The following is a 26,363-nucleotide window of genomic DNA, read 5'->3' as shown; positions in this document are numbered from 1 at the left end:
AAGAAAAAGCCACATGAACTTCAGTTTCAACAAGTGCATGGCAATAACCATGGGGAAAAATAACCTCAACTCTTTTAATATAACAAAGGGCTTAGTCCATCTGTCTCTGTCCACAATGCTCTTGGAAACAACCAATCAAAGTGCTCCAAGACCATTACAGGCAGGAGGCGGCAGCGGCGGCATGGTGGAGCACCACCATAACGGTGGGGACAGAGCAGGGGGGCGAGGTCAGCGCTGCTCACAGGCGGTGGCGGCACAGGGTGCTGGCAAAGGGGGAAGGAGGGGCTTGGAAAGAGCTGCAGGGGAGGGACAGGTCCCAAGCCCCTGCCACAATCACAGAGCTGGGCAGGGGAAAGACTCCCAGCCTGTTCCCCACCCAGCTCCATGATCACAGAGCTGCAGCAGGGAACAATCTCCCCAGCCCCTTCTCCACTACCGTGATCAGGGAGTGGGGGCTGGGAGCTGCCTGCTGCCTGGGCATAAGGACATTGTTCCCATCTGGGCTTTAGTGGGAACAAGACATAATTCATCTGCTTATGTTGTTGCATTTGGTCCCTTAAGCTTGCCACTGTCACCTATCTTTCTCTCAATCTCTCCCCCCATCCTCACCCATTAGAATGCCACTTGCCTTCCCTGTGTTTGTGGACTGCTCTATTGTACCTGACTATTATTTTCTGTGATTTCTACAAATAATTTATGCAACTAATTTCAGTATTTTTAAAAAGAACATACACTGAACTAAAATGCATTTGGTGCATGATACATGTAATAATACAACAAAGAGAATTCTACTAGGGTAATAATGACGGTAAATCATGCTAAAAATTACAGTTATTTCCAGAAAGAGAACATGAAATTTCACACTTACATAAGGGATTGTGTCCAAGGTATCTGTGTTGACAATTATAGGGGCAGGACTAGCCTGAAAGAAAAAAAAAGGAAATAAAATGTGTGAAATTCAAATACTGAAATACTAGTATATTCAGAGCTGGCCCCCTCATTTTCCATTGATTTCACCCTGTACTTGTCCTAGACACCTTTGGATTCAATGGTAATTTTGGTCTTAAGACTCCAACTCACAGACCACTAAAGGATTTCCATTAGGTTCACTGAGTTTTGTATGAGACCTTCCGCACACATGAAGTAAACATTTGGGCTGCCTATACACATGCTCCGACGTGTCCTAATTAGAACACTCTAGCACAGCCCTAGCATCATGTGTATTAAGCCCCTGCATTTGAAGATGGCCATGGAGGAGCTTTAACTAAGCCTCATCAAATGAGCTTTATTTAAAGCACCCCCACAGCCATTTTGAAATGTGGGGGGCTTAATACATCTGACAGTGAGTCATTTTCATTAAAGTGGCTTTTCAGGAACTGCTCTAATTAAAACATGTCGTCCCCCTTCCCACCACCCTCACACACCTCTAAGCATGTTGCTGCCCAGTTAAGCTATATGAAAGTTAAGTTTTTGACTCAAAAGCTGGGGACAAAAGTTACACAAACCAGTTTAAGTGATCAGAAACTGGTTTAAAGCTTTAAAAGAACAGAAGCTGTGTGCACATAAACCAGTTTCAAAATGGCTTAAACTGATTTAAGATAAACATGATTGACTGTAGTATCAGACTTAACTGATTTAGGTCAAACCGGTTTATGAAGCTTCTGTCCCAGACCCCTTCCTGGTTTAAGTTAAATCACAGTCCCCCACCATTGTTGCAGCCCTGGCTGGGCTAAGCTGTGCAATCTGCTCCAGAGAGCAGGGCTGGCCCAGCCCCTCTGCTCCCTAGCTGGAGCAGTGAGAGCTGGCTGACAAGAGGGTAGTGGGGGACAAGCCCAGCGAGGGATGCAGCCCAGTCTGCAGTAGGGGGCTGCTCCCCCACCCCAGGCAAACCCCAGGTGGGGTCTGGGGCCAGGGAGGGGAGTTAAACACCCCTTCTCCACTCAAACTTACTGCTGGCTGCAACTGTGGACTATAAATCCTAGGGACATCAGAAAGAAGAAGTGATGAGCAACCCTGCAGAGTCCTGCTGCTGTAATTCTGGACTGCAAATCCCAGAGACTTCAGAGGCAGTAATTACAGGAAGTGAGTGTGGAGGAAGTGAACACACACCCAGGGAGCTGTACTCTAGTGCCCCCCAGCTTCTGGCCTTAGCCACTGGAGGTATGTGGCTGCCAATCCCTGAATCAAAGATAAATGTCTGTTCACTTCTCTTTCAATTTAATGTGTGGTTTATGCAAAGACTGAATTGATTCAGCCTCAGGCTTTTTGACTGTCTGTACCTAGCCACAGGGTGGTTCTGAGCAATCTCTTCATTTGGTTTCAGCTCCCATTGGTTCATATACTCCAGGCATTTTTAGCTGTGTAAAGTTAAGATCGCCAAGTGATTTTGCAAAGAGTAAACCCACATTTAACTGTATAAAGCTGCAAATCCTGTGTGGTTTACACACAGCACCACTCAGGGCAAGTTCACCTTGAAATTCAGACCAGCTTTGACAAAATACATGAATTTTTCAAATACTCCTGGCGCAGCTGAGTCAGTGATGAAACCCAAGTCCAAGCTATTTTCAAGCAGTTATAAGTTTCATAGAAATACGTTCTACGTAGCTCTACTGTCAAGTAACCTTATTCACTCTATATTTTATAACCAAAGAAGCAGAAAAACCTCAGAAGAGTTTAATACTGATGCAGCAATTTGAGCAGTTTCAAGCTATTGCATGGTTTCTGACTTTTCAATTTTTGATACAGAAGTTATGGTAAGAAAATTCCATCTACAGAGGAATTTTAAGCAATATACAGCTATATTTGACATTTAATAACATATGCTATTTTCCGCTGAGTTATACAACATCAGAAGCAAGACATTTATATTTGGGGTGTGCTGAAGGACATGCAATTCTGTTGATGGCATTCCTCAGTCTATTAATGCTACTAAACAGTTTGTTGTTAAGGACATTTCTTAGATATCTGAAAAAGGGGTACGCTCTCTCTTTCTGTGCCTACCACTCCTCCATTTATTCCTGCTGATTTCAATAGCTTTAGGCAGTTACAGTAATAAACACAATGTGCAAGCTGTTTTCCATAATAATAATAATGGTAATTATTATTATTATTATTAATTTCCGTTTGTACATACACAAGAATGATTTCTAATATATAATCATATTAAAATTTGCAAGACTACTGTGCCTATTTGCATCTTCACTTTTGCTTCATGAATAGTTCAGCTCAATACTGAATATACTTTCTGTTATATTCATTATACGTGAAAAGAAAATGCATCGGTGTCTCTGCCAATCTTTAGATTTTATATACATCCACAATCAATCTCCGCAATTAAAATACTTTGTTACTGCCTAAGGAAGAGTTTCCTCGCTTGTTTGTCAGGGACTGTTCCATTTCTTATTTTTCACTCCAGATTGCCAGACTAATAACTATCAAGTCATCTGGGCCTCAAGCCAATGTCTTGTGGGTTTTGACCAATGATGTGGTCCCTGACTACTCACTTTATGCTTCCTTCACTGATGTTGCCTATTGAGAAGAGGGGCAGGAAGACAGAGAGACTGGCACCTCATCTCAAACAGAGCTCAGACTTTCACATGAATGTACACCTTCAAATGAGAGTGCTAAAACAGAAAAGCTTCAGAAAGATGCAACTACAACCACCTACTTGCAGCCGACAGCAACTGAGTATCAATCTTTTTTTTTCTCCTTCTTCAGGCTGTTCTTCATCTGCAGAAAATGATTTAACGTAAGCCAGGTAACTGAGCTGAAAGCATTTGAGCTGCAACCTATTTAACTGCGCCTCTGTGACATGAATACTATTGTCTGCTCGACTGTGTTAACATTGCAGTGTAACTTTAGGGATGTGCAGCTGATAAAGTGACTTGGTGGTTACACTTCCCTTGCAGGTCATGGTTTAATAAAAAGTAGGAGGCTTATATCAGGCATAGCTGAGACAAGAAAGTTTGAGACCATTGGAAAGAAATCTAAACATAACAGTAGCTTGGGGGGGCATATAACTTGAAAATAATCCTGTAACCACTTAAAGGTATCAAATAGATAGGTCAAGAGCAGTAGCAACAAAGTCAGAAGATTCTGTTCCCCAGGATGATGCAGCTAAATACACTTTGGTACCATAAGTCACACATGAAGAGTCACAGCTTCTCGGATACAATATTCATGTATTTACATGTTCCTCATGGCAAGTCTATAGAGAATCCTTCATGGTATTTACAGGCTGCATCTACACAAGACGCTTACTATGCAATCCTAACTGCACAGTCATTTAGTACTTGCATACACAAGTACTAAATGACTGAGCAGTAACCAGAGTTACTGCACAGCAGCATCTCCAAATGGCTTCTTGGTGACAGTGACCATGCAATAGCTCATTACTATTGCACAGGAGCATCGCATCACGCGTTATACCATCTGACGCAACTGTGCAGTAATAACAAGCTACTGCACAGTCAGCGTCTCATGTAGACATGGCCACATTGACCCAAATCACCTTTGTTTGGAAATGACTTCATTAAATGTATTATTAGACTCTATATGTATATTCAAAAACCTTCTGCCTAGGTCCTCTTATATGATACATCACTGCCTCTGTTTGTCATATTCTTACACACACACACTATACATCTATATATAAATCAATATATATATTTGAGTGTGAAATAAGGGGCATACACACACACACTCTCTCTCTATACATCTATATATAAATCATTATATATATTTGGATGTGAAATAAGGGGAATACAATGTCTTGCAGACAGGACTATAGACAGGGCAAGAAAAGATATAGTATTCTTCTCCAAGCTCTGCCACTTTACATGCTATAAGACCTAGGGTCAGTCAGTCACTTAGTTTCCCACCTGTCAAGTATCTCTAGTGGTGCTTCTTTGCCTTTGGAAAAGGTTTTGAGATCACCAAAGGTAGAGGTGCTAAGCATTTAATTTTCTTATAAATATAATCCTATAGCTTTCAAATTCACTTGTCCCACTGACAACTCCCTGCCTTGTGGGATACATTTCACAGAATTACAATGAATTTGTGCAATAGAAACATCCATCCATTAGGACAGGCAGAATATCCGAAGCTCCAGAACTCCAGATATTGGATTTTAGAGAGTGACAGCACAGCTGTATTGAATGGATTTCATGGTTAGAAAGCAGTAAAAATCAACCCTGAAAAAGAATGCTCTCACGCAGAATACTGAGCAGGGAGACTCTCTTTCTCTTTTCCTTGTTCCCATTATGTTATTTTATTCTGCTCCCAACCCAAATCTTCATCTATATATTTAAGTTTGGATTCAGGTCTCTGCAATGCCTGCTGTTGGTCCCAGGCTTGCTGAACAGGCCCTTTTCTCCCTGGCTGACTGGAAGCCTAGCTTGCAGCTGGGCCATCTTAGTGTGCTGGAGCCATGATGGCATGCTGACAGCTGCAGTGACAGATTGGGATTGTTGGGACAAAATTTGAGCAGGCTTGGAAAAAAAAGGGAAAGAGATTTTTTTTTCCTCTTTTTCAAGGACTTGAACCTGGGGGACATTTGTTCCATAAAAGCCCATCTCCTGTCAGACTGGTGCTAAAGTGAACAGACAGCCTAAGACATTGCTTGGAATCAGTACATAGTAAAACCACTGGAACCACAGAGAGAAGAGAAATCTGCACAGCCTTAATCTGTGCTCTCGTCTCACATTGCCTCTATCTTAGAAGTGAGGGACTTGCTTAATACTGTTCAGTATAGCTGGGCTTTCCTCACAAGTTTTCTCCTGGCAGGTTACCCTGGGAGGCTTTGCTTTACCTACATCAGTAAAGTTATTATACTATATCGTCCATTTGAAATTGAATTTCATTATGCACATCATTTCCAGTTCTGTCTGGTCCTGTGACATAACGCAGTATCTAAAACTAAACTGCTTGCATTGTTGTATGGTACCAGACAGAAACTGTACAAATAAGAACAAGGATTGCTTATATAGACCATTACTTCCTACTACAACAACACTGAAAATAAGCATGTGATCAATTCCACCCGATCGTCCTACTCTCATTCCTAGGCACAATTCAGGAGTGATTCAGAGCTCCCTTTGCAGCTTCTCTTATTAAGGAATCGTCAACGGCACCATTTCAATTATGAACAAAAATGTAAAACCTTTCCTTCCCTCACTAACTCTGTAATAAAGAACCAACCCTTGAACCACAAAGAAATCCCCATCTGAGTATCTCTGGTTCTGTTTTATGTACTGCTTGAGTCAGTTAAAGAAACAGAGACACAAAATTGAGAGTCTGTTTCATAAAACAAACAGAAAATTGTGCACAGGGGATCACTGATAAGACATGATTAAGAACTTCAGGGGTGCTAGTCACCAAACAGGATGCCTGGAAGGGCTTGGTCACATTGCCAGCATGCTATGCCATGCCTGAAGCACACATGCCTGCCCACTCACTGCTGCTTCGCACACATCAGGTCCCCATAACGGGGCAATAGAGCCAACTTTGAGCAGCCCTGAGCACACACTCTCTCTCAGGTGCGTTCAGTGTCCCCCTATGGCAGCCACATTGCCCATTTCTGGCATAAGATGCACCTTGAGTTGGAGCAAGTGGGCAAGGCATCTTCGCAGCAGTTGTCCCAAGTACAGCACAGAAGCAGTGTGGACACACTATTAATGACCTGATCTGAGGTTTGCCATGCATGTCTAACTAAAATGCTTATTATAATTACCAGATTATTAACCATAGCATAACTAAAGGGAGAAACTAGCTCTAGTTGCCGACTTCAGGATATTGGGTGTGTAAACCAGCAGCTGCCATGAAGCTGCTCTGGCTGCCACAGTCACTGTCCTGCTGCTGCTGCCCAGTTGTGCCTCTGATTGTGCACTTTGATTGTGCACTCTGTTACAGTGTCGACGAACCCCATGGTGCAGAGTCTTGTACGAGCAAAGTACACATAGTCCCTGCCCGCCTAAGTGCAGATGAAAGAGATAGCACAAGCACATATATACAGAGAGATAAGCAAGGAAGTATTTACAAGGGAACAAGGAAATGTTGTCAGTCATTGGAATGGGCAGTGATTTCAGTGCCATGGCAGCTGACCTCCTTACAGTTTTTCATCGATTAGGTTTATAGGCATCGCAGCTTTGGGGTTGGTCTGACAACAGCGAGCAAGACTGGAGAACTCTACAAGCTCTCTATTATATTATTTCCAATGTCATAAGCCCCAGCCTTCAGCATCTTGGCTATCCACTGCTGACATGACCCTGGCTAGTGTGGATATGAGAGAAAGACTAGGGCACACATCCACTATATTTTAAATGCCATCAGCATTTCTTGCACTGAATCACTTTCCAGACTGATGGGACTTGTCAGTGGATCTTATCTGTCACTCCCAGGGATCTTGTTCTTCATTAAAATGTTCTAGTAACTGGAGCCCCGCCCACAAAAAAAGTATCCAATTCAGCAAGTCTAAAATGGTTTTAAATAAACTAGATGAAGATTTCTAATGGTTGGTACCACTGCAGACAACACTTGCATTTAGCTGCTCAAAAGCCTCATCGCTTTAATAGGATTTATCAGCTCCTAGGAATTCATTTAAAAAGAAGAATTTTCCTTTTCTTTCTCTTATTCTTACTTTTTCAAAGATGTTATTTCTTGCACTAACAGCAATTTATTCTGTTCCAGAGAAACTATTTAGATGAAGAAAACTAGTGATAAAATAAACAGAAACATCAATCCAGGCAATAACACCAGCAATTGAAAGGTATTCTGCAGCAGAGGTACCAACAAGGGTGACATTCAAAAATGTGCAAGAATCAAGCTGCTGGTTTTTCTTCTATTTCCATTTTACAGGACACAGCTCTCAAGGCTATCAAAATAGCACCGGAATGAAGGAATCTGTCTAGGTTAGTAACTGATGTCTCATGAGCAATCCTAAATTGGATTGAGGCAGTGTTTATAAGTGAGCCATCTATGAGAAGTCAATTTTACACAAGAAACAAAAAGAACATTTTGCCGCATCCCCCCAAACTTTACTGCTAACATTTGCTCCACTGAATGCTTATTATTAGCAATACAGAAATATACAGTTGATAATACACAAGAGTAACACACTGTATTACTAGAAGCACCAACATGTTAACAAAGCTTTGCAAGATTAGAGACAAAAGCTGGTGGAGGATCTGGTTGTAGAATAATGATACTACCTTTTTTATTTTAATATTTCATTTCTCAGTTTCTTGGTAAAGCCATTTCCAGAGACCTGACCCTATTCACCACAATTTTAAGTCACACTCAAGGACTTACGTTCTCCAAAGCAGGCTGGTCTGAGTTCTACAACATCCTAGAGAGGCAGCTTAGATATTTAGTGAAATAATCCTTGGTCATATGCAGCTCATTTTCTATCAAAATATGAGACTAAATTTTGAAAAAGATTGCTTTCACATTAAACTGAAGCTAAAAAGACACAGAGTCCCTTTGAACAACTAAAGAACTGCTCAGCAAACAGTTTACCCTCTATACACACAGAAATAAAACAAAGAAAAGTCAGTAGCTTTGTGCTCTTATGCATGAGCTGTCAAAACTACAAGAAAAAATGCCCCGAGAAAGCTTCAAGGCCTTTCTTATCAAATGCATCAGGCAGCTGCCATATAAAGCATTATAATTTAAAACCAGACAACATCTCTCAAGTCCTCATGAAGCATGTTTAGGGTCCTCCTCCCTTTAATTAAAATTGGAAATCATTTCCTTTTTGCAACTGTGGGAAGGAAAATGAAGAAGAAGAATCTATTAGTTGTGACATCACCTAACAACAATAAATTTGGATCTAGGGAGAAAGTGACATATCCATCTGGATCCACACACGATGCTAAGGGGAACAGCATCTAAAACAAAAAACAAAACCCCAGCTATGCAATCATCAAAGTTCCTCCTCTACTAATATTGCTCTATGGCAGCTTGAATTACAAATGACAGTATCACAGTATCTTTATATACAACACCTGATTCACTGAAAGAACAACTGTAATTCTGCTGAAGGTGTCATTCAATCAAAAACTTGCTGCTGCTTAACTTTGAGGGTCTCACTTACCTAGCGTGAGACAGGCCATATCCGTCTGTCTTATGCTATGGAGATAAAATACTATAATAACACTTGCACAGGATTCCTGTTATTGCATCTCAACTGTCTAACACAAACTAAAGCACAATGGGGCTCATGTTAGAGCCATAATTCAGGGGGAAGTCACTACTGTGTACCATGCAGGAAATGGTGCTTAAGCATGTGCTTAACTTCAATCACATCCTCAAGTCCTCGAAAATGAATAAACAAGAGCACCTGCTTAATTTAAAGATCATCTGGTCTGTCTTCCATTATACACTTGCCAAGCATTTTCCCCCAGAAGCTGTATTAAAGTGCATCTTTTATAAAGCTATCTAATCTTATCTTAAAGCCATTCCAAGAGTTTTAAATACCATTTCAAATACCATATCCAAGAGTTTTCCAAACCCAAGAACAGAAAGAATAGGATTGTTCAATATGGTCTCCCTAGAGTTGATTTAGCATTCACATCTAGACACTTGCTAATGGCTGTTTTGTTGAAGGTTTTATGTCTAGCAATGCTAAGACTACCAAATATATGTTTGAAAAATATGAGTTGGTATTATGGCATAGAAGAGACTGCTGTATTGCAAAGAATTGCCACTATTATGGCAAAGAAGAGACCACTGTAAGTAACTATCTAAAAATTATCAACAAAGTAATCAAAACTGGCAAAATCCATTCATATGGCTAAATTTAAAAGAGGTGCACTTTTAAAAACACATTTATTCCTATACTCTTTGTTACGAAAAAGAGATAAGACGTCAAATTAATGTACAACAATGTCAGTGAGCATGCATTGAAAGCATGCCTAGCTTCTGACACTCAGAACAAATATAACCATTCTACCAGGCAGTGGTCAACCACAAGGGCCAGGTTCAAATTTTGGAGTACCCAAAAAATTTTCACTGTGGCTCAAGCCCCCACCCAGAAACCTGGGATCACTGAATTTGGCTGGGGTGTCCCACATAAACAAACCCCACTCCTTGCAAGCAGTGTAAACACAAAGGCCAGATTTATTACAACAAGCAAAGGAAAAGAAAGCATAGGAAAATGGCAAATGCAATTTAAAACTATCAACTACAAGTCATAGTCTATAGGTTGCACCCTTTCCAGGAGGCTTCACCCATGCCCAGGCAGTTTGAGACTTGGGACTCACCCAAAATGGATAGCTTTGGGGGCAGGCACCCCAGTACCTGGTACTTAGCAGGAGGGTCCTAAGAGGTGCTCCTTGGGATTCGCTACATCTTGGGGTGCTGCTACTGAGCGTGGATCCTTCTGTGCTGCAAGGGGCCCCTCATTGCTCCTTGGGAAGCTGTAGGGCACCTAACTGCATTTCTAGATGCTGGCTTTGAGGGGGTGACTTATGGCTTCAGTCAGCTCATGGCCCCCCTCAAAATCCTAGTCCTAATCCCGAACTCTGCTGGGGCAGAAAGCAGCAAAAATCTCACAAAAAAGAAGGGGAGCCAGGCTGATCTTGGCCTTAGCCTGAACATACAGCGAAGCTCAGCTGAGAAAAAAAAGCAACAACAACAAAAGGACCAGCTCCATCCTGACCCAAAACTTAACCAGGCTCTAATCCTGGTGGTTTCCTCTAGGTTTCAATACCCCACAGTATTATACCACTCAAAACCCTGGAAGGGAAAGGAAAGGGGTAACAAAAGTGGTAGAGGAGGAGTCCCAGGCACAGAGACTCCTCTCTCTCCCCTTTACCTGAAGTCCCCCTTCATGTTGGCTCCTCCAGCTCAGGCCCTCTCTGGGGTCTCCCCCAGCTCCCTTTTCCTATGTACCTGGTGTGACATCACCCCAAGTATCCAATTAGGATCTGCCAGGAACATCTATACACATGCTCGGGGGTGGAAGGGCGGGCACTTTAATTAGCGTGGCTCCAAGAGCCACGCTAACTAAAGTGCCCACAGTGTCATATGTATTCAGCGTCCCACACTTCAAAACGGTGGTGGGGGCGCTTGACCTAAAGCTTGTTCGACGAGCTTTAGTTCAAGTGTCCCCACCACCATTTTGAAATGCAGACACCAAATAAATGCAACACAGAGGCTGCTAAAGTGCATTAATTACCACGGTTAATCGAGTCTGCGCCGATATATGCTAATTAGCATGCATTGGAGATGTCCAGACAAGGTTCTTTGGGTAAAGCTGATATCTTTTATTAGACCAACTCAAACAGTTGGAAAAATTCTTCTTTGCAAGCTTTCCGGTATAAATAATACCCGAAAATGCCAGAGATGTCTGGCATTTATATACGTGCCCCTGGTTTCCAGCCATTCTTAACCAATTAATTGGAAGGAGAACACTGCCTAGGTTAGCCAATCTGGCTAGGGGTCCGATCCCCTTGCCTGCTATGTGACTGAAACCAGTTTTCATGTTTCCACTACAAAGTAGAGGTGTTCCAGACAAAAGATCTACACAAAGGAGCTTCCCTATGTGCTGGCATGGTTTTTTTTCAGATTAAGAAAGAGACAAGATACAGCAGAGCAAACACGTATTAAACGTGGTCATACTGAAAATCAAATAATGACTTACAACAATGTAAAACTAGCAGTACAAAATGCTATATACATTTTGCACTTGTGTTACACAGATAAAGGGGTATGATGATTATTTAATGTTTTTAGCCTTTGCAATCAGTTGTATATTATTCCAAACAATGGAAAGTGTCAGTTAGAACACAACGTAACACAAACAACTGATATTTTGAGGATTATTTAGCACTGATACACGTCTTGGAATATTTTATTCTTTACATTGTTATTTAAGATGTCAAAATAAGGCTTAAATGGCAGCCAAGTTTGGGCAGTATCTTGGAGTGAAATTCACCTCCTGGCTGGCCCGCTGATTCTTAAGACTCCAAATGATCCTCTACAGCCGCTATGGTGAAAGGATCATGGATTTGCTTGTCTGTTGTTTCTAGAGAAACTAGACTGGGTAATACCTATGTTGTGCCATCTGCACACAAAGCACAGGCTTCTGGAAGATGCCTCTGGGCAATGCTTTAATATTGAGTTTGCAATATAGCTCTATGCTTGCTGAAAATTGTGAAGTTCCTAACGAAAATGTTTTGAATATAATTCACAGAGATATTTCTATGTCTGGGTGACATTACAGCAAGACAACAATTTTAGTGCCACAGGTCTCCTCATATGATGATACAGGATGTCAGGTGATCAACAACAGTAGGAAAATATGGTTTGGAGAAACAATGAAATTAACCTTGAGCGACGGATCCAATATTTATCAAAATCTAGGACTAAAATTACGTTCTACTGCATAGTCACCACGAAATGCCTCAGTTTCTTTAATTTAATTTTGTGTTAATGGAAGATCTAATTGGCTGATATCTGAACAGATGCAATGAAAACCCTAGTCTAACTGCAGTCAAAGAAATACTCCTACAGATTTCAAGGGATCCAGGATCTGACTACTTAGGTTTCTGTACTATACTGCTTTTTCCTGTTTTGTTGGCATAAAATACACTATGCATGTGTTATATTGGGGGCCATTCCAGCAGATGAGAAACTTAATTAAAATATATATTTTTAGATTGCAGCACCTTATTTTTCTGTCCAAACCTCAGTTATAACCATTACTTTGATATGTAAAACTGCTAGTTTAGTTTAAAATCAATACTATATTTTAATGCTCATTGTTTTCAGCTGTCCTGTAAGCAGCAAAATAGATTCCACATATAGCTATTTTTTAAAACATTTTAATTTCATATGCAAGAATCACTAAAAAATGATATTAAATAGGGATGCATTTGTATTATTTGTGTTATTCACAGACCAGTGGAAAAAGGCACACAGATGAAGACCCATTACTTCAGCCTTCCTTTCTTTAGTGATATGAATAAAACTGTAACAAAGCCAAACTAGGAATCATTATATGTATTAAACAAAGAATAAAGAACAGCCTTTAAAAAAACAATTACATGTAGTTATTTCACTTTGATTTACACCTCCTCCATCAGGACAAGAAAAAGCAAGTGACAGTAGATACAATTTACACATCATGCTCTTTAACCTAGATGTTCTACCTGATTTTATTTCATTAAGCAGGACTACAGCCTACCTTCTCCATTCACGTCAACTATTTCTTCCCCATTGCATTCTTTCTTAACCAATTCAATAGAAAGCATATCAAGATAACACACAAAAAAGTATAGGATGGTAACTAGTCATGCAGCCAGCTTTAAGTCCTTCTGTTTTATCCCAGAGGCACACTAAAGTGCCTTGCAGTGAATGAAGACAAACTTGAGCTGAAATATAAACAACCACTCTATTTATGCCTTCTCTTCAGAAATCAAAGGCTGCATTGCCCGTGGCAATACTTTTTGCTGGCAATTTTAAAAGTAGTAGCATACAGGCTTGCAAAGCAATTATTCTACAGCCAACTTTGTTGTATTTTGCACAACCTCGAGTACCTGCAGATTAAATATAACCTTTATGCCTTCAAAAGAAATTCCGGGGAAAGCTTTAAAACAAAGACAAAACCCCAGCTTAAATCACAACAGGATGGAACAACAAACAAAACCAAATGCAAAATTGAAAATGAAACAGGGAAATGAGTTCAACAGCATTAGGTATCTAACATAATGGTTATTACAATATAATAGCATCCCAAAGCACCAAACATCTGCTTTCAGGAACTAATCAGTTACATTGCACTTCATATACAACAAACCAGAACTAATATAATCACTGAACAAGTGCTAATTAGTGCTGACCTATGCTTGGCCAGAGCACCAACTATAGAGATAGGGCTTTATGGTGCCACAGCTGATGGCAGATCTGGGGAATGGAAAGAGGGGGAGAAGAGATAAGAACATAAGAAGTGCCATGTTGGGTCAGACCAGTGGTCCATCCAGCCCAGCATCCGGTCCCCAACAGTCACAGAAGTGGATCCTATATAGGGAGAAGGTGACACATTCTTAAAAGCAGTTTTATAAAGATTAGTTGGAACAGAAACCCGAATACAGGGAAAAAGCCAGTGGCCATAAAAAGGGTTTTAAAATGAATTTTAACTCATTCTTTTAGTTAAATACGTAGATGGGTGAATGTGTTTTGTCATTTGCCTCTCAGTAAGTGAACATTTACACTAGGGACAGAAATTATACATAAATCAGTATAAGTGATCAGAAACTGGTTTAAACCTGTAACAGAACAGAAGTTCAGTGCACATAAACCGGTTTCAAAACAACTGAAAGCAGTTTAAGATAGACGTGGATTAAGGTGGTATCAAACTTAACTGATTTAGGTTAAATCAGTCTATCAAACTTCTGTCCCAGATCCCCTCCTGACTCAAGTTAACACACAGTCCCCTAGTATCCCAGGATTCTTTGCACCTCCCCTGCAAACCCTCCTTCACAGGTCAGGCAGGCTAGCCTTAGTCCCTTCTGCCTGCTCCAGCAAAGCAGAGCCAGTCCCACCCCAACGCTATCACAGTGATGAGGCAGCAAACCCTCTGCTTCCTAGCCTGCATCCTGCCTGTACCTGTCAGCCCAGTGGGGTGCGGGGGGCAAGGAAACAGAGCCCCCTCCCACCCTACCCCTAAAGCCCCTGAGACCTGGTCTGTGATGAATGACTCCCTTTGTCGCTGGGCCAGCAGGAGTCACAGAGGTGCTGGGAAGAGGCAAAAAAGCACTCCTGTCCTGGGGCCAGCACCCCAAGCTGGGGCATCTGCCCATGCCTCAGGGGGTTTCCCCCACCCTGACCAGGGGTCCCCCTGCCAGTTTCTGACCCACAGGGGGAGAGGAAAGGAGCCCCAGTCCCAGTGCTGAGCCAGGGTCTGCCCCCCTCCCTGCTGGCCCAGATCAGGCCCACTGCCCCCACACCCTCCCCACAACCCCAGATTCAAGCTCACTGTTCCCCTGCCCCCGATTACCTGTAGCTGCCCAGGCTGTCTGTCTTGGGGAACAGGCTAGGAAGGGTTACACTGTCAGGGTCTGCTCAGCCTGGCAGGCATGCAGTTTAACCCTTCCCTGCCTGCTCCCTGGGACAGACAGGGGGGGACAGTCGCAAGGAATCAGGCGGTGGGGAAAGTGATCAGGGATCTGGGGTGCTGGGGAGGGTCAAGGGGCAGTGGGCCTGATCCGGGCCAGCAGGGGAAGGGGACAGACCCTGGCTCAGCTCCTGGACTGGGGCCCATTCCCCTGTCCTGTGGGGGCCCAGATTGCATGGCCAGGTAGGTGGGAAGCTAGGGTTTGGGGGTGTGCGCTAAACAGTCAGTGGTGATGGCCCACACTCATCTGGACTCAGAAATGGTCCGCCTGCTCCAGTGCCCATCTGTTTTCTGGGCTGGGACGGTGCAGGCTTCTACCTGCTTTTCCAAACTGAAAACTGAATGTTAGTTCAGTTACTTATTGGGCAACTTTGAGAAACCTGCAAAAAATTAATTGATTCTGCCTATATAAACAGTAATAAGCAAGAACTGAAAGAATTAAGTTTCTACTGTAAATAAACTGAAAGTTAAGTTGGGCTGCAGTAAGGCACATAGAAAGTGCTTTGATTTTTATATCAGTAAAAATAACTACCCTGATAGTTAACTGGCTCTGTTTCCTTTATGGACTACTGGCATCCTTTTTTTGGCAAAGATTAAAGTCTAAAATGATCTCAACCAAGCAAAGCATTATGGAAGCTATACATCTCTATAAATTGTAAATATTCCATTTAGCAACGTGCAGTATTGCATTTCTAGCAGAATGTGGCCATATGTGGATTGTTTTGGAAGACAGGAAGCAGCCAAACTGAATTGTTAAATAAACAAAAGATATCCTCAGGATTAAAAGCATCAGCATTATAAGATCTTAACAATATGGGCACAATAATGTTGGTTTTCAGAAAGGCAAATCCACAGGCAGAGGGGATTGGGTGGGAGAATACAGTACAAACATTGCTAAAAAAATACTGAAGTACCATATCTTCACACTGGCTGCATCTACACACATGCTTTACTGCAAAGTAGACTAATTAACTGTGGAGTAAAGCATCACTGTCTACACATGCAACAGTATTAGGTTGTAATAAATTAATTTACACTGTTGGGGACAGTACTATCTTATGCTGGAGTAATTTACTGTGCTTAAACACACATGTAGATGATGACCACAGGCATAAATTGCGCCTGGTCAGCCCAGCCAACCAGGGGCCAGACTCCTGCCTGCCATCTAGCCACACAGCTCTGCACTTTCAGCACACTGGTGCCCCAGCCAGCCCTGACACTGCCCATCACTGCCACCCACAGCCCGGAGCTCAGTAGACTATAAGTTTGACAGGCCTAATGTAGAACAAGTGTGCCATAACATAAGGCGCTCAAGTAACATGAGGAAACTTCCAACTGCCTCCAGTGATGTCTCTAGTGTAGTAAGCAGGCTTCAACAAAAAGTTTAGTCATATCTTATTGCGTCATTTTATTAGGTGATATGCAGGAAAGGAAATGTAGCATCTTTGTCCCACCACATAACAATGATAGAAGCAGATAGACCAAATTATTAAGTAGATAGTTAGAGCTCAAATATTATGGCCACCTTTTCACAACTGAAAAAAAAAAATCTTGAATCAGTAAAAGTGGATTCGGGTATATCAATATAAACATATACTATATATGTATGAAACTCATATGTTAGTTATCAAATTCTTCAGTTGTGACCTTTAAGCTTACAATTTTATCTATTTGGAGGAGCAAACTGACTAGACTGAGTGAAAAACCACCTACTTGTATGATTTTGGGAATTAATCTATAGGTACATTTTTCCAGATCAGTTTTAAGCATTCTGGAGTTAACATTTCATGGTTTTGTTTTTGAGACAATATGATTTGAAGTTAACAAAACACTTGGAGTAAACATTCAAACCTTTTCATAGGATTCATAGAGGAGGCAAATTAAGGTTAAAAGTTATTCATATCCCAATTTCAGGGCTCAGAATTTTTAATTAAAAGAGTGGTATAAATAGAGGAAATACTAAAGAAAGCAAAATGTGGTTTGCTATTTAACTCACTACATTAAGTGAAATAAAATCAAGGCATTTGGAGACTAGTCCTGTTTTTCTTTAGACTTCCCATGTGACCTTAGACAAATATATACTCACTAGTATGTGTGAGGTGCTCACAACCACAGAAAAACCTACAAATAATGGAATATGGGAAAGTTTCCACAGTGTAGAAGAAAATATATTATCCTGTTTTTAAGTGTAACAGCTCATTAACAGACTTCGTTAAATAGGTGAGCTGTATTTAGAAATAAACATTGGATAATAAAATAAGTTTACACTGGGGGATGAGTTGTATGCACATGTCATTTAAGACATTGGGCACATCTACACGAGACACGTTAATGCGCATTAGCCTAAGTTAATGCGCATTACAGACAAGCTTCTACATGTGTACACCCTTAATGTGCATTAACTTACGCTAATCAGAACTAAATTTGATACCAGCAAATGGTATCAAATTTAGGTGCGATTAGTTAATGTTGGGCACCTGCCCCTTAGTCCCCCCAGTTCCTTCACTCTGGGCTTGAAGACCCAAAATATTGTAAATAGTTTCCCCCTTGTATATAGTTTCCTACTTGTGAGTTTTTTATTGTTGGTGGGTGGGGAGGGTGGTAGAGGGGCACTGTTTGTTGAAGGCAGAGTGGGGAGAGATGGGGGGCTGTGAGGAGAATAAAGGTTTTTTTGTTTCACCCATGTGCATGTCCTAAGAGTGGTGCTGGGGGTGGGCAGGGGGTAGAGGGGATGGGCTGTAGTGGGGAGTGCAGGAAGAGGGGGTTGGGCAGGGCCTCCCAAAACCAGTGCCGGTGGCTGGTGTGGCTGTCCTGGGGCCTGGACCGGGAGGGGCGGGGGGCTGCTGGGGCCAACAGAGCCAGCACCATGAGCAGAAGGAGCACGGGGTGCTGGTCATCACTGGCAGGGACTGAGCTAGAGCAGCGGGGCACTGGGTGCTGTGGGCAGGGGCAGAGGCTGGAGCAGCCTTAGCCGGGGAGGCAGAGGGAGCAAGGAGGGAGCTGGAACATGCTGCCTACTCTACTAGGCATATGGCTTCTGGGCAGGGAAGGGGCTGGCCAGAGATCAGAGTGTCCCAGATAGCTTCTAGGTGCTAGTAGCTGACTCTGGCTTCAACATGGCTGTCAAGTGCTGGCAGCCATGTGGCCAGAGGCTGGAGCTCCCCTGCAGCGGCCACAGGGGCACATAGCAGGGCTGCAGGGACTTGGGACTAATTTTAGTGTCAGGTCCAGGGACTTGGGACTAACTTTAGTGCCAAGAACCTGCACATATAGACACCTGCCAAAATTGCTTAATGCACATTAAATTTAGTCATGCTTAAATGCATGTGTAAACATGCCCATTTAGACTTAACTCAGAGGACTTGTTTTGGGACCAATCACTCTGAATTAAACAAAATGGCTGGCTGGAAGAACAACTGGCTCTTATTGTAAAAGGAGACAATCAAATGACAGGAACAAGATTAGCACTGTCATGTCTTAATCCAGACCTCTGTAATAATGTATTAAAAGTGACTGTGTAAAAGCTGACATGATGCTGTTTGGAAACCTTGCTCAGTGTCCCTAACCAAACAAAAACTTCATCAACAGCATTTTCAAATAAAATGTGACAGAGAACCAGCTATTATCCAGAAAAGAGATTCTTCTTTCATGGAAGTTTTCCATTTCTCTCTCTTGTGCAATTAAATGTTCTGTATTAGAGTTGAAGTTATGAACATCTATATGAATGAGATCAAATGTGGCAGTTACCTTACTCCATTCATGGATGCATCAATGTAAGAGTATCTGAAACGCTCACTTGCAACTCCCAGAACAACTGCATGATGAGTAAAATAAATAAAATTACTCAAGATGCACACAATCTGTCAACAGCTTATTTTGAACACCACAGAAAATCACTACAAGCCGCCCCTTTTGTGATGAATTATTTCAAAAGGCATAGCATTCACAAACAAAGCAATTCATTGCTAAGATGAGACCTGGGCCTTTTACTTCATAGCACAGAAAAGTAAGAATGGAAGAGACCTCAAAAGGCCATCTGGTTCAACCTTCTGCTCAAGGTAGGATCACCCCTATCTAAGTCATCCTAGGCAAGCAATAGCTTAACCCAGGGTTTTTCAACCTTTTTGCCTCATTGTACCTGGCAGACGGATGCAGAGCAGTGTACCCCTGGTTGCTGAGCCTGTGTGGCAGCACAGGATGCTGCATGGCAGTGCTCCACCCCCACCCACGTGTACCCACTAGGGCCTTCTCACGTACCACGGGTGACAACCTCTGGCCTAACCCATTCGTAACACCATCACGAACAGTCTTCTCATACAACTATAGGCACTATGCCCAAAACATCAAAAAACCCATGACTTGTCACAGGTAAACCATCACATTAATTTCTGAAGTGCATTTTTGGCTGAAAACATGCCCCCCAAGTTGTTGTAATACTTGGGTATTGCACTGCCAACCGTACTTGATCTTTCACTTTATGTTGATGCAATACTGTTATGTCACAATAGTACTGAGCAGAACACAGATGGCTCATGAGAGAAAAAGCAAATGTTAAAACAGTCTTTTTCATGATTGCATAATTGTACAGATTTATACATTTGAAGGCCAGAAACAAACATTCCAATCTTCTAGTCCAGCTGTGCTCAACCTACAGCCTGCGGGATGGATGCAGCCTTCGAAAATCATATGAATGGCCTGTCACCAACATGAGCTCACCAGCATGTCAGCAAGGCTCCTGTCAACAGAGATTTAGCTAGGCAGGTGTGCACCTGGGGCAGCCATGTGATACCTAAGGCAGCACTTGCTATTTTTGCACTCCCCCAGCTGAATTGTTGCCTGCCGTGCCTGCACTTCTGTGGTGAGCTCTCTGAGCCCAGGCACCAAATACTATCACTACTCATCCCCTCTTTTCCCCTGAATTCAGCAGGAAGGGGAAAAGGCAGTATTCACCCCCTGGGTCATAGAGCCAAGCAAAAGTGGTGACTCTGGCCAGAGCCTATGAAGGCAACCAGTGAACTCCCAGAGCTCACTGTGCAGGTGGAGCTCCAGCAGTGCTTTTCTGTGCATCTGCCATCTCACTTCTGATGTTAAGGTTTGCCCACCTTTTGAAAAGATTGACCACCTCTGACTTTCACCAGGAGGGCTTCCTGTATTCTTCACCACACCAGCTTTCTCATGGTTGAATGAAAGCATGTGCCTTTCAGAAAAATAGCCCAATCTTTATTTTAAAAGGGCCAGTGATAGAGGAGAATCTACTACATAATCCATCTATAAGTCCGAATGCTTAATTACCCTCACTGTGTACCATTTTGAATTAAGCAAGCTTCAATTCCTAGTCACTGACTCTTGCCATGCCTTAATCTGCTAGATTAAAGAGCTCTTGTTAATGAATGTGTCCAACCAAAATGCAGTCATTCTTTTTGTTTATAACTGAGCTAATAAATGCTGAAACAGCCCTTTCTCTCAATATCCTTATTGCTTTTTCAATAGTTTATTTAGTAAAACTGATAAATCTAGAGATGCTTAATGTTGGAGGTCGTATTGAAGAACAAAGAGAAGAGAAAGAACATGTTCCTCAGTTATTAAAGGAAGTGTAGCCTTGAGCAGAAGAGGAGACATGAAAACAAAGTGACACACAGTTTAGACACCATTTGCAAAAGGCAAAAATGTGCAAAATAACAAAAGATTATTTCCTCGAGTGGAACTTTCAATACACTTTCCAACCATGTCGAAGGAAAAGGCCACAGCTGTAAAGAAAATTATTTGAGTTTGTCCATCCCAATGACTATTTATTACTTAGCCCTTACTAAGTTCTTCATCCATAGATCTCAAATCATAGTATCATGCTAACATGACAGGGTAGGTTTGAGGCCAAAGACTCAATCGCATAAAGAAAGCAGGCTCATAGTATTTGCTAATGGCTTCATAAAAAAAGACCTGTGGTGCCTCTTTGCTTAAGTAAAGAAAGAGCCGTTGGCCACTGTAATGCTGAGAAAAGCAACAAATACAGTTAAAGGTCTCAGAAAGATTGACAATCTTTCCTCATAAAAGTGGTAGTAACAGGACCTGTCAATATGCTCCCTAAATGATGATTAGGGAGACTAAAAGAAGTATGACAGGATGTCAGCAAATATCTGAAGATAATACCAAGTGCACAGGATTTGTTTAAGGAGGCACATGGGAATACTGAAGAGACAGAAGGATGAAATTCAGTCAAAAGAGGAAAATATAGCTACTGTGAAAGAAAAAAGGGTGAAAGACCTGTAGAAAGGATGAACAATTCTCTGGCAGTCAGGTCATCAGATTAGGTGATATAATGGTAATTTCTGACCACTAAGTCGTTGAAACCAAGAACTTCAGATCCACCATGAAAAATTATACTTGCCCCCAACAGAAAGCAATGATGGAGGGGTATGTGTGTGTGTGTGAGACGCACAAAAATATTTTACTCCAGATTAATATACTTATGTGACATTTTCTTCAAGAATGTAAATCTCCCAAAAGTAGCAATGGAAGCCCTATTACTCAATGCAGCAGAATAGGCCTGAATTGAATGCTAAAACATATGCTCAACAGGCTGGCAGATGGGTGAGGTGACCCAAGAGGCCTTTCTCTATATCTAAATTACAGGGTTCTGTCATTTTAGAACAGCACTGATTTCAGATTTAATAAGATGCAGAAGGGCTAAATAAAAACTACTTATTTGAATTCATTTTCAGATAAAGAGCTTGGGGAAATTCTTTAACAATGAATAAAGAATGAATTATTTACCAGCACGCTCCATTAAATATTTACAGATAAGGCAATCACAAAAAAGCAACACAAATCAAGGTCTGAAAGATAACTCCTCTAACGACTTCCTATGGAGAGAAGGCTACTGTAGTCTCTTTTTAATAAAAGATATATCTTAGTTACAAACTGCCACTAATGTGAAAGTCTGTTATCTACTGCATAAGACACCAATGCCACGGATGCTCTGTAATCTAATTTGGCTCTAACAACTATCTGGACATGACTGGGAGTTTTGTATCCCGTGGATTCGCTGTGCATGTGTGAATGTATAACATGTAAAAGAAAAGAAATAACCTCCCTTCTTCCCTGCAAAAAACCTGGACAGGCCAGACAAGGCTGACCTCTCACTATCACCCTGTGACAGTCACAGAGACTTGAAGTCTTAAGCTGTCAGAACTGATCACTAAGATCTGCTAGATGGATTTGCAAATCAATTAAGAGGGACTGCAAGTGTTGCAATAACCTTTGAGACATTCATACAACGCCCAAAACACAGGGGAAAATTAAATGCCTTATAACTTCAAGGCAGCATCCTACCAATGTCTGACAAAAAAAAAGTCTCCCATGGGTTTTCCTGTCTGAAGCAATGGAAGATTTGGTTCTTGTCATTAGTTTGTTATTAAAAATAAAGCTCTAGGAAAAGATTCTCAAAACCAATGCTGGTTTTTGTTCCTTCTAGCAACAACAAAAGGGAACACAGCCTGGTGGGTAAAACATTGAGAGTTATGAGTTGCAGACTATAATCCTGGCTCTGCAACAGAATTCCTAAGAAAGGATGAAAAAAAGCATCTAAGTCTAGGAGTGCAATCCTCAAACCACCCCCAACCTGACTTATTAGGCACACAAAGCTCATCTTCTGCACCTGTGCAATAGTGCTCCCATCTTGGCAGGCCTACATGGCACAGCACACAAGCTTGCATGGGAAAGCACTGAGTAGGAATGCAAAACTCGAGAACTCTTGGTTCAGAAATGATGCCTTGTATTAGACCGACCAAGAAATCACAAAAAAAAAAATTATCGTTTTTTGCAAGCTTTCGGGCACACAAGCTCTTCCTCAGGCTCAGGGCAAACATAGAAGATGCCAAATTTTAGGCAACTTGGATTTAAACTTCATTGCTGAACAAGAAAGATTTCCACACCTCCCTGCCTTCCTGCCATCTGACACCACTAGGGAAGTGCCTTATCTGCACATCAAAGAGCACCCCACAAAGACACTCACATGGACCCAGAGGAACAAACTTCCACCTTCGGCTTCCTCTGTGCAAAAATGTAGTTTATTTTCTACCTATGGGGATTTTTTACCACCTTTCATTTTCCCTGAGTCTGAGGAAGAGCATGTGTGCCTGAAAGTTTGCAAAATAAGATTATTTTTTTTGCGATTCCTTAGTTGGTGTAATAAAAGGTAACATCTCTGAACAAAGAGCTCTAAAGCTTTGCATTTCTTTTTCTTTCAGATCAACACAGCTACCTTTATTGAGTAGGCGCATTCGGAGAATGTCTAACAGACTGACAGAAATGAGTCCAGCACAGAACACAGCAGACATGGACAACGTCATTCAACAACATGGCTGGAGGAGGAAGGCAGGGTAGTGCCTACATGTCATATAATAGCCTACAGATTAATGCACTTGCTCAAGAAATGGGAGTCTGCCACCTAAACTGCAGAGGATTCAAACCCACAGTTCCACCTCCTGGAAGAGTGCCCTGCCCAGCATGCTGGAAGTCCAAGCTGGCACATGAAACTCCTCTGTGCCTCCTGCTGAAGTTGGCCATTGTACAAAGAATACAACCGTGTGGATAAGAACTGTTCCAAAATGTCACTGATTCAGAACTGATTCACAGTCATGTGAAGTGCTGTAGCGTCATCACCAGAGGGTGAGTAAGCACACAGCCCAACCTGCCTCATCATGGGCGAGTGGGACTAGTGCTTGCACCCCTGCTTTGAGAGTCCCAGGGGGTGGGTGACCTGGAGCCAGAGGCATTGTGACTTTTCTGCTTGTTTTCTAAGCGGCTTACCAATAGCAGCCTGGTGCATCTGGGCTTGGAGAATCATCCTTGTGATTGGTGGAACACTGCCACCAATCAGGTGATTGCTGGCGGAGAGGTTGCCCCGCCGCTACCTGGGGCAAGGCAGAGAACCCGGACTTAGTTGAAGCCTGCACTTTGCCTCAACCTGATTGGTCCATTTGCAATCCAGAGGTGGAGCCTCCAGAGGGAATAAAAGAGCAGCGTGCCTGATACACGGGCTGGCTGCGACGAGGGACGAAGACAGCAGGTGAAGAACAGCTGGTAAGAACTGACCAGTGGGGCAAAATAGTTACCCTGGAGAGCCTGAAGATTTCTTTGCTGAACGGAAGTGGCGAGTGGCCACGTCCCCAGCCCCGCCGCTGAGGAGCGCAGCATCAGTGCACAGCTTGGTGCACAGAGCAGGACCCTGGGAGCTGCACAAGGCAGCTCAGGTATCCAACCCCAGGCATGCGGTCAGGCACTCAGTGCACAAGCGGTGCATGGACCAGGACTCTGGGAGCCGCTTGGAGGGAGCTTGGGTCCCTAATCCCTGGCATGAGGCCAGGCAGCAGGGTACAGTCAGTGCAAAGAGTGGTGCGGGAGCGGACCAAGACCTTAGGTGCTGCTTGAGGCTGCTCAGGTCTCCAACCCCTGGCACGAGGCAATGCTGCATGGAGGGTCTGGGAAGGGACAGAGACCTCGGTGCGGCACAAGGTCGCATGGGTCTCCAACCATGAGCAAAAGGCAGTGCCTTCGGTGCATGTGACAGTACACAGGGCCTTGAGTGGGGCAGATGACCTGGAGAGCCTAGGACAGCTGTGGGGCCTCACCCTGGAGTCATGAGTTATCAGGGAAGGGGATTTTCACAGGGGATTTTTCCCCCACCCCACATCTGCGAGACTAGCCTCTTAAAAGAAAGCCCCAAAGAGGTGGGGCTTCCCAGGTTTTGGAGGTTTTCTTCCTCAGGGGATTTTCTGACTGGGCGAGGAAGACCAGAAGGGAACTGGGGATCCTCTCCCCCTCCTTGTCCCTGGGGTACAGCCACTGCTCCAGAACAGCCTGGACCTTGGTGTCCCTTAAAGCATTCATTTGCACCGTCATGCGCCTTATATTTTGTAGGAGAGTGCCTTCTATTTTGTGTATTTTTATATTTGTATATTTGTAGTTTAATACAGTGTAGAGTATATGATTCTTACTGAGGCTGTGCTGAGACCCTTTCTTGCCACTTACCTGTTGTTTTCCTGTTTCAGACCAACTATTTACCTATGTATTGTTTGATGCCTCTTGAAGTGGAGTAATCTTCTTGCCTTCATTTACAGGATATAGCATTATATGATAATAGCATATTTGTGTACATATGTTTATCAATAACAATTTCTTTTGATTCTGTATATATTAATAAACCTGCATATAGTTAAGCATTGCCCTGGCCTGACTCTATAGGGAATAGAGGGAACTGTCCTGCATTCACAGATCCCTCTCACAGCACTCCTGCCTTGGCAACACTTCTCTTGCACTGAAAGAGGGAGCACTTACCCTGGTGCACCCAGGCTACATAAACATGAGTTAAAAAATTTCAGTAGCCTGGAAATGACTAAAATCTACATTGTGCTTGATTTATTTGGGTTGGAGGGGAGCGGAGACAGTACTTGGACCCACGCCTTTTGGTTCCCAGGTGCTGCAAGTGGAGTGGGGCATGATGATGGACCGTGGTTGAGTTGGGCTTGAAGATACTGCCGGTTGTTAGAAAAATTTTTTACTGGATGAGTATTGCGAGGGAGCTCATTGATTTGATGTGACAACAAAAAGAGAAAAAAGGTGGACAGTAGAGTTCTGGCCATGTACCAGAACAAGCAGTTGCAGCAGTGTTCGGGGGGGGGGGGGGGGGAGGTAATGCAGTATGGGATACCTGGAGGACTGACCATACTGGTATGATAGAACAGGGGTGCTCAACTTCTGGTTTGCAGGCCCAATCTGGCCTAGTACTATGGGTGACTGGTGCCTCTTGCGTCTGGGGGAGCACCCACAGAAGCCAGCATTGGTGGTAGGGATGGGGCTGGAGAGCACCCGCAGAAGCCACTGGCGGCATTGGCAGTGGGGAAGAGCCGTGTCAGGCGGGGCATGTGTCCCCCCACCCCCCCATACCCTCCTTACCAGTCACCTATGCCTAGTACAATGAAATCCAGCCCAAGGGCTTGCAACGAGTCAGGAAATTTTGCAGTGGATGGGCACCCCTTTCATGCTGCCAAATTCCCAAACTCTGCACAGCAGATTAGAGCTGGGCCAGCCCCCTCCCCCTACAAGACAAGATCAGGCCTAGGCCACATCCCCTTCCCTCCACACAGCTGGGTTGAGGCTGGGCAAAGCCCCCTTCCACCACATGGCTAGATTGGGGACAGGCTGTCCCTGCCTCCTCTACACCTGCCCTGGGCACTGGATTGGGACCACC

At 43.0% G+C, this 26,363-nt stretch overlaps 1 protein-coding gene across 10 annotated transcripts in view; it reads right to left on the bottom strand.

Annotated features, from left to right (window-relative positions):
• DLG2 (discs large MAGUK scaffold protein 2) overlaps positions 1-26,363 on the bottom strand; it is a 1,595,452-nt gene that overhangs the window by 634,380 nt on the left and 934,709 nt on the right. For all 10 annotated transcript variants that reach the window (XM_059722034.1, XM_059721995.1, XM_059721996.1 and 7 more), the window contains one exon: positions 869-922. In XM_059722034.1, the coding sequence (XP_059578017.1) occupies positions 869-922 (54 nt within the window). The remainder of the gene's footprint in view (positions 1-868; positions 923-26,363) is intronic.

The sequence above is a fragment of the Alligator mississippiensis genome, chromosome 1 (assembly GCF_030867095.1).
Source record: "Alligator mississippiensis isolate rAllMis1 chromosome 1, rAllMis1, whole genome shotgun sequence".
Classification (NCBI taxonomy): domain Eukaryota; kingdom Metazoa; phylum Chordata; order Crocodylia; family Alligatoridae; genus Alligator; species Alligator mississippiensis.
Note: the sequence above shows the minus strand (reverse complement) of the source record. Positions and strands in the feature narration are given on the sequence as shown.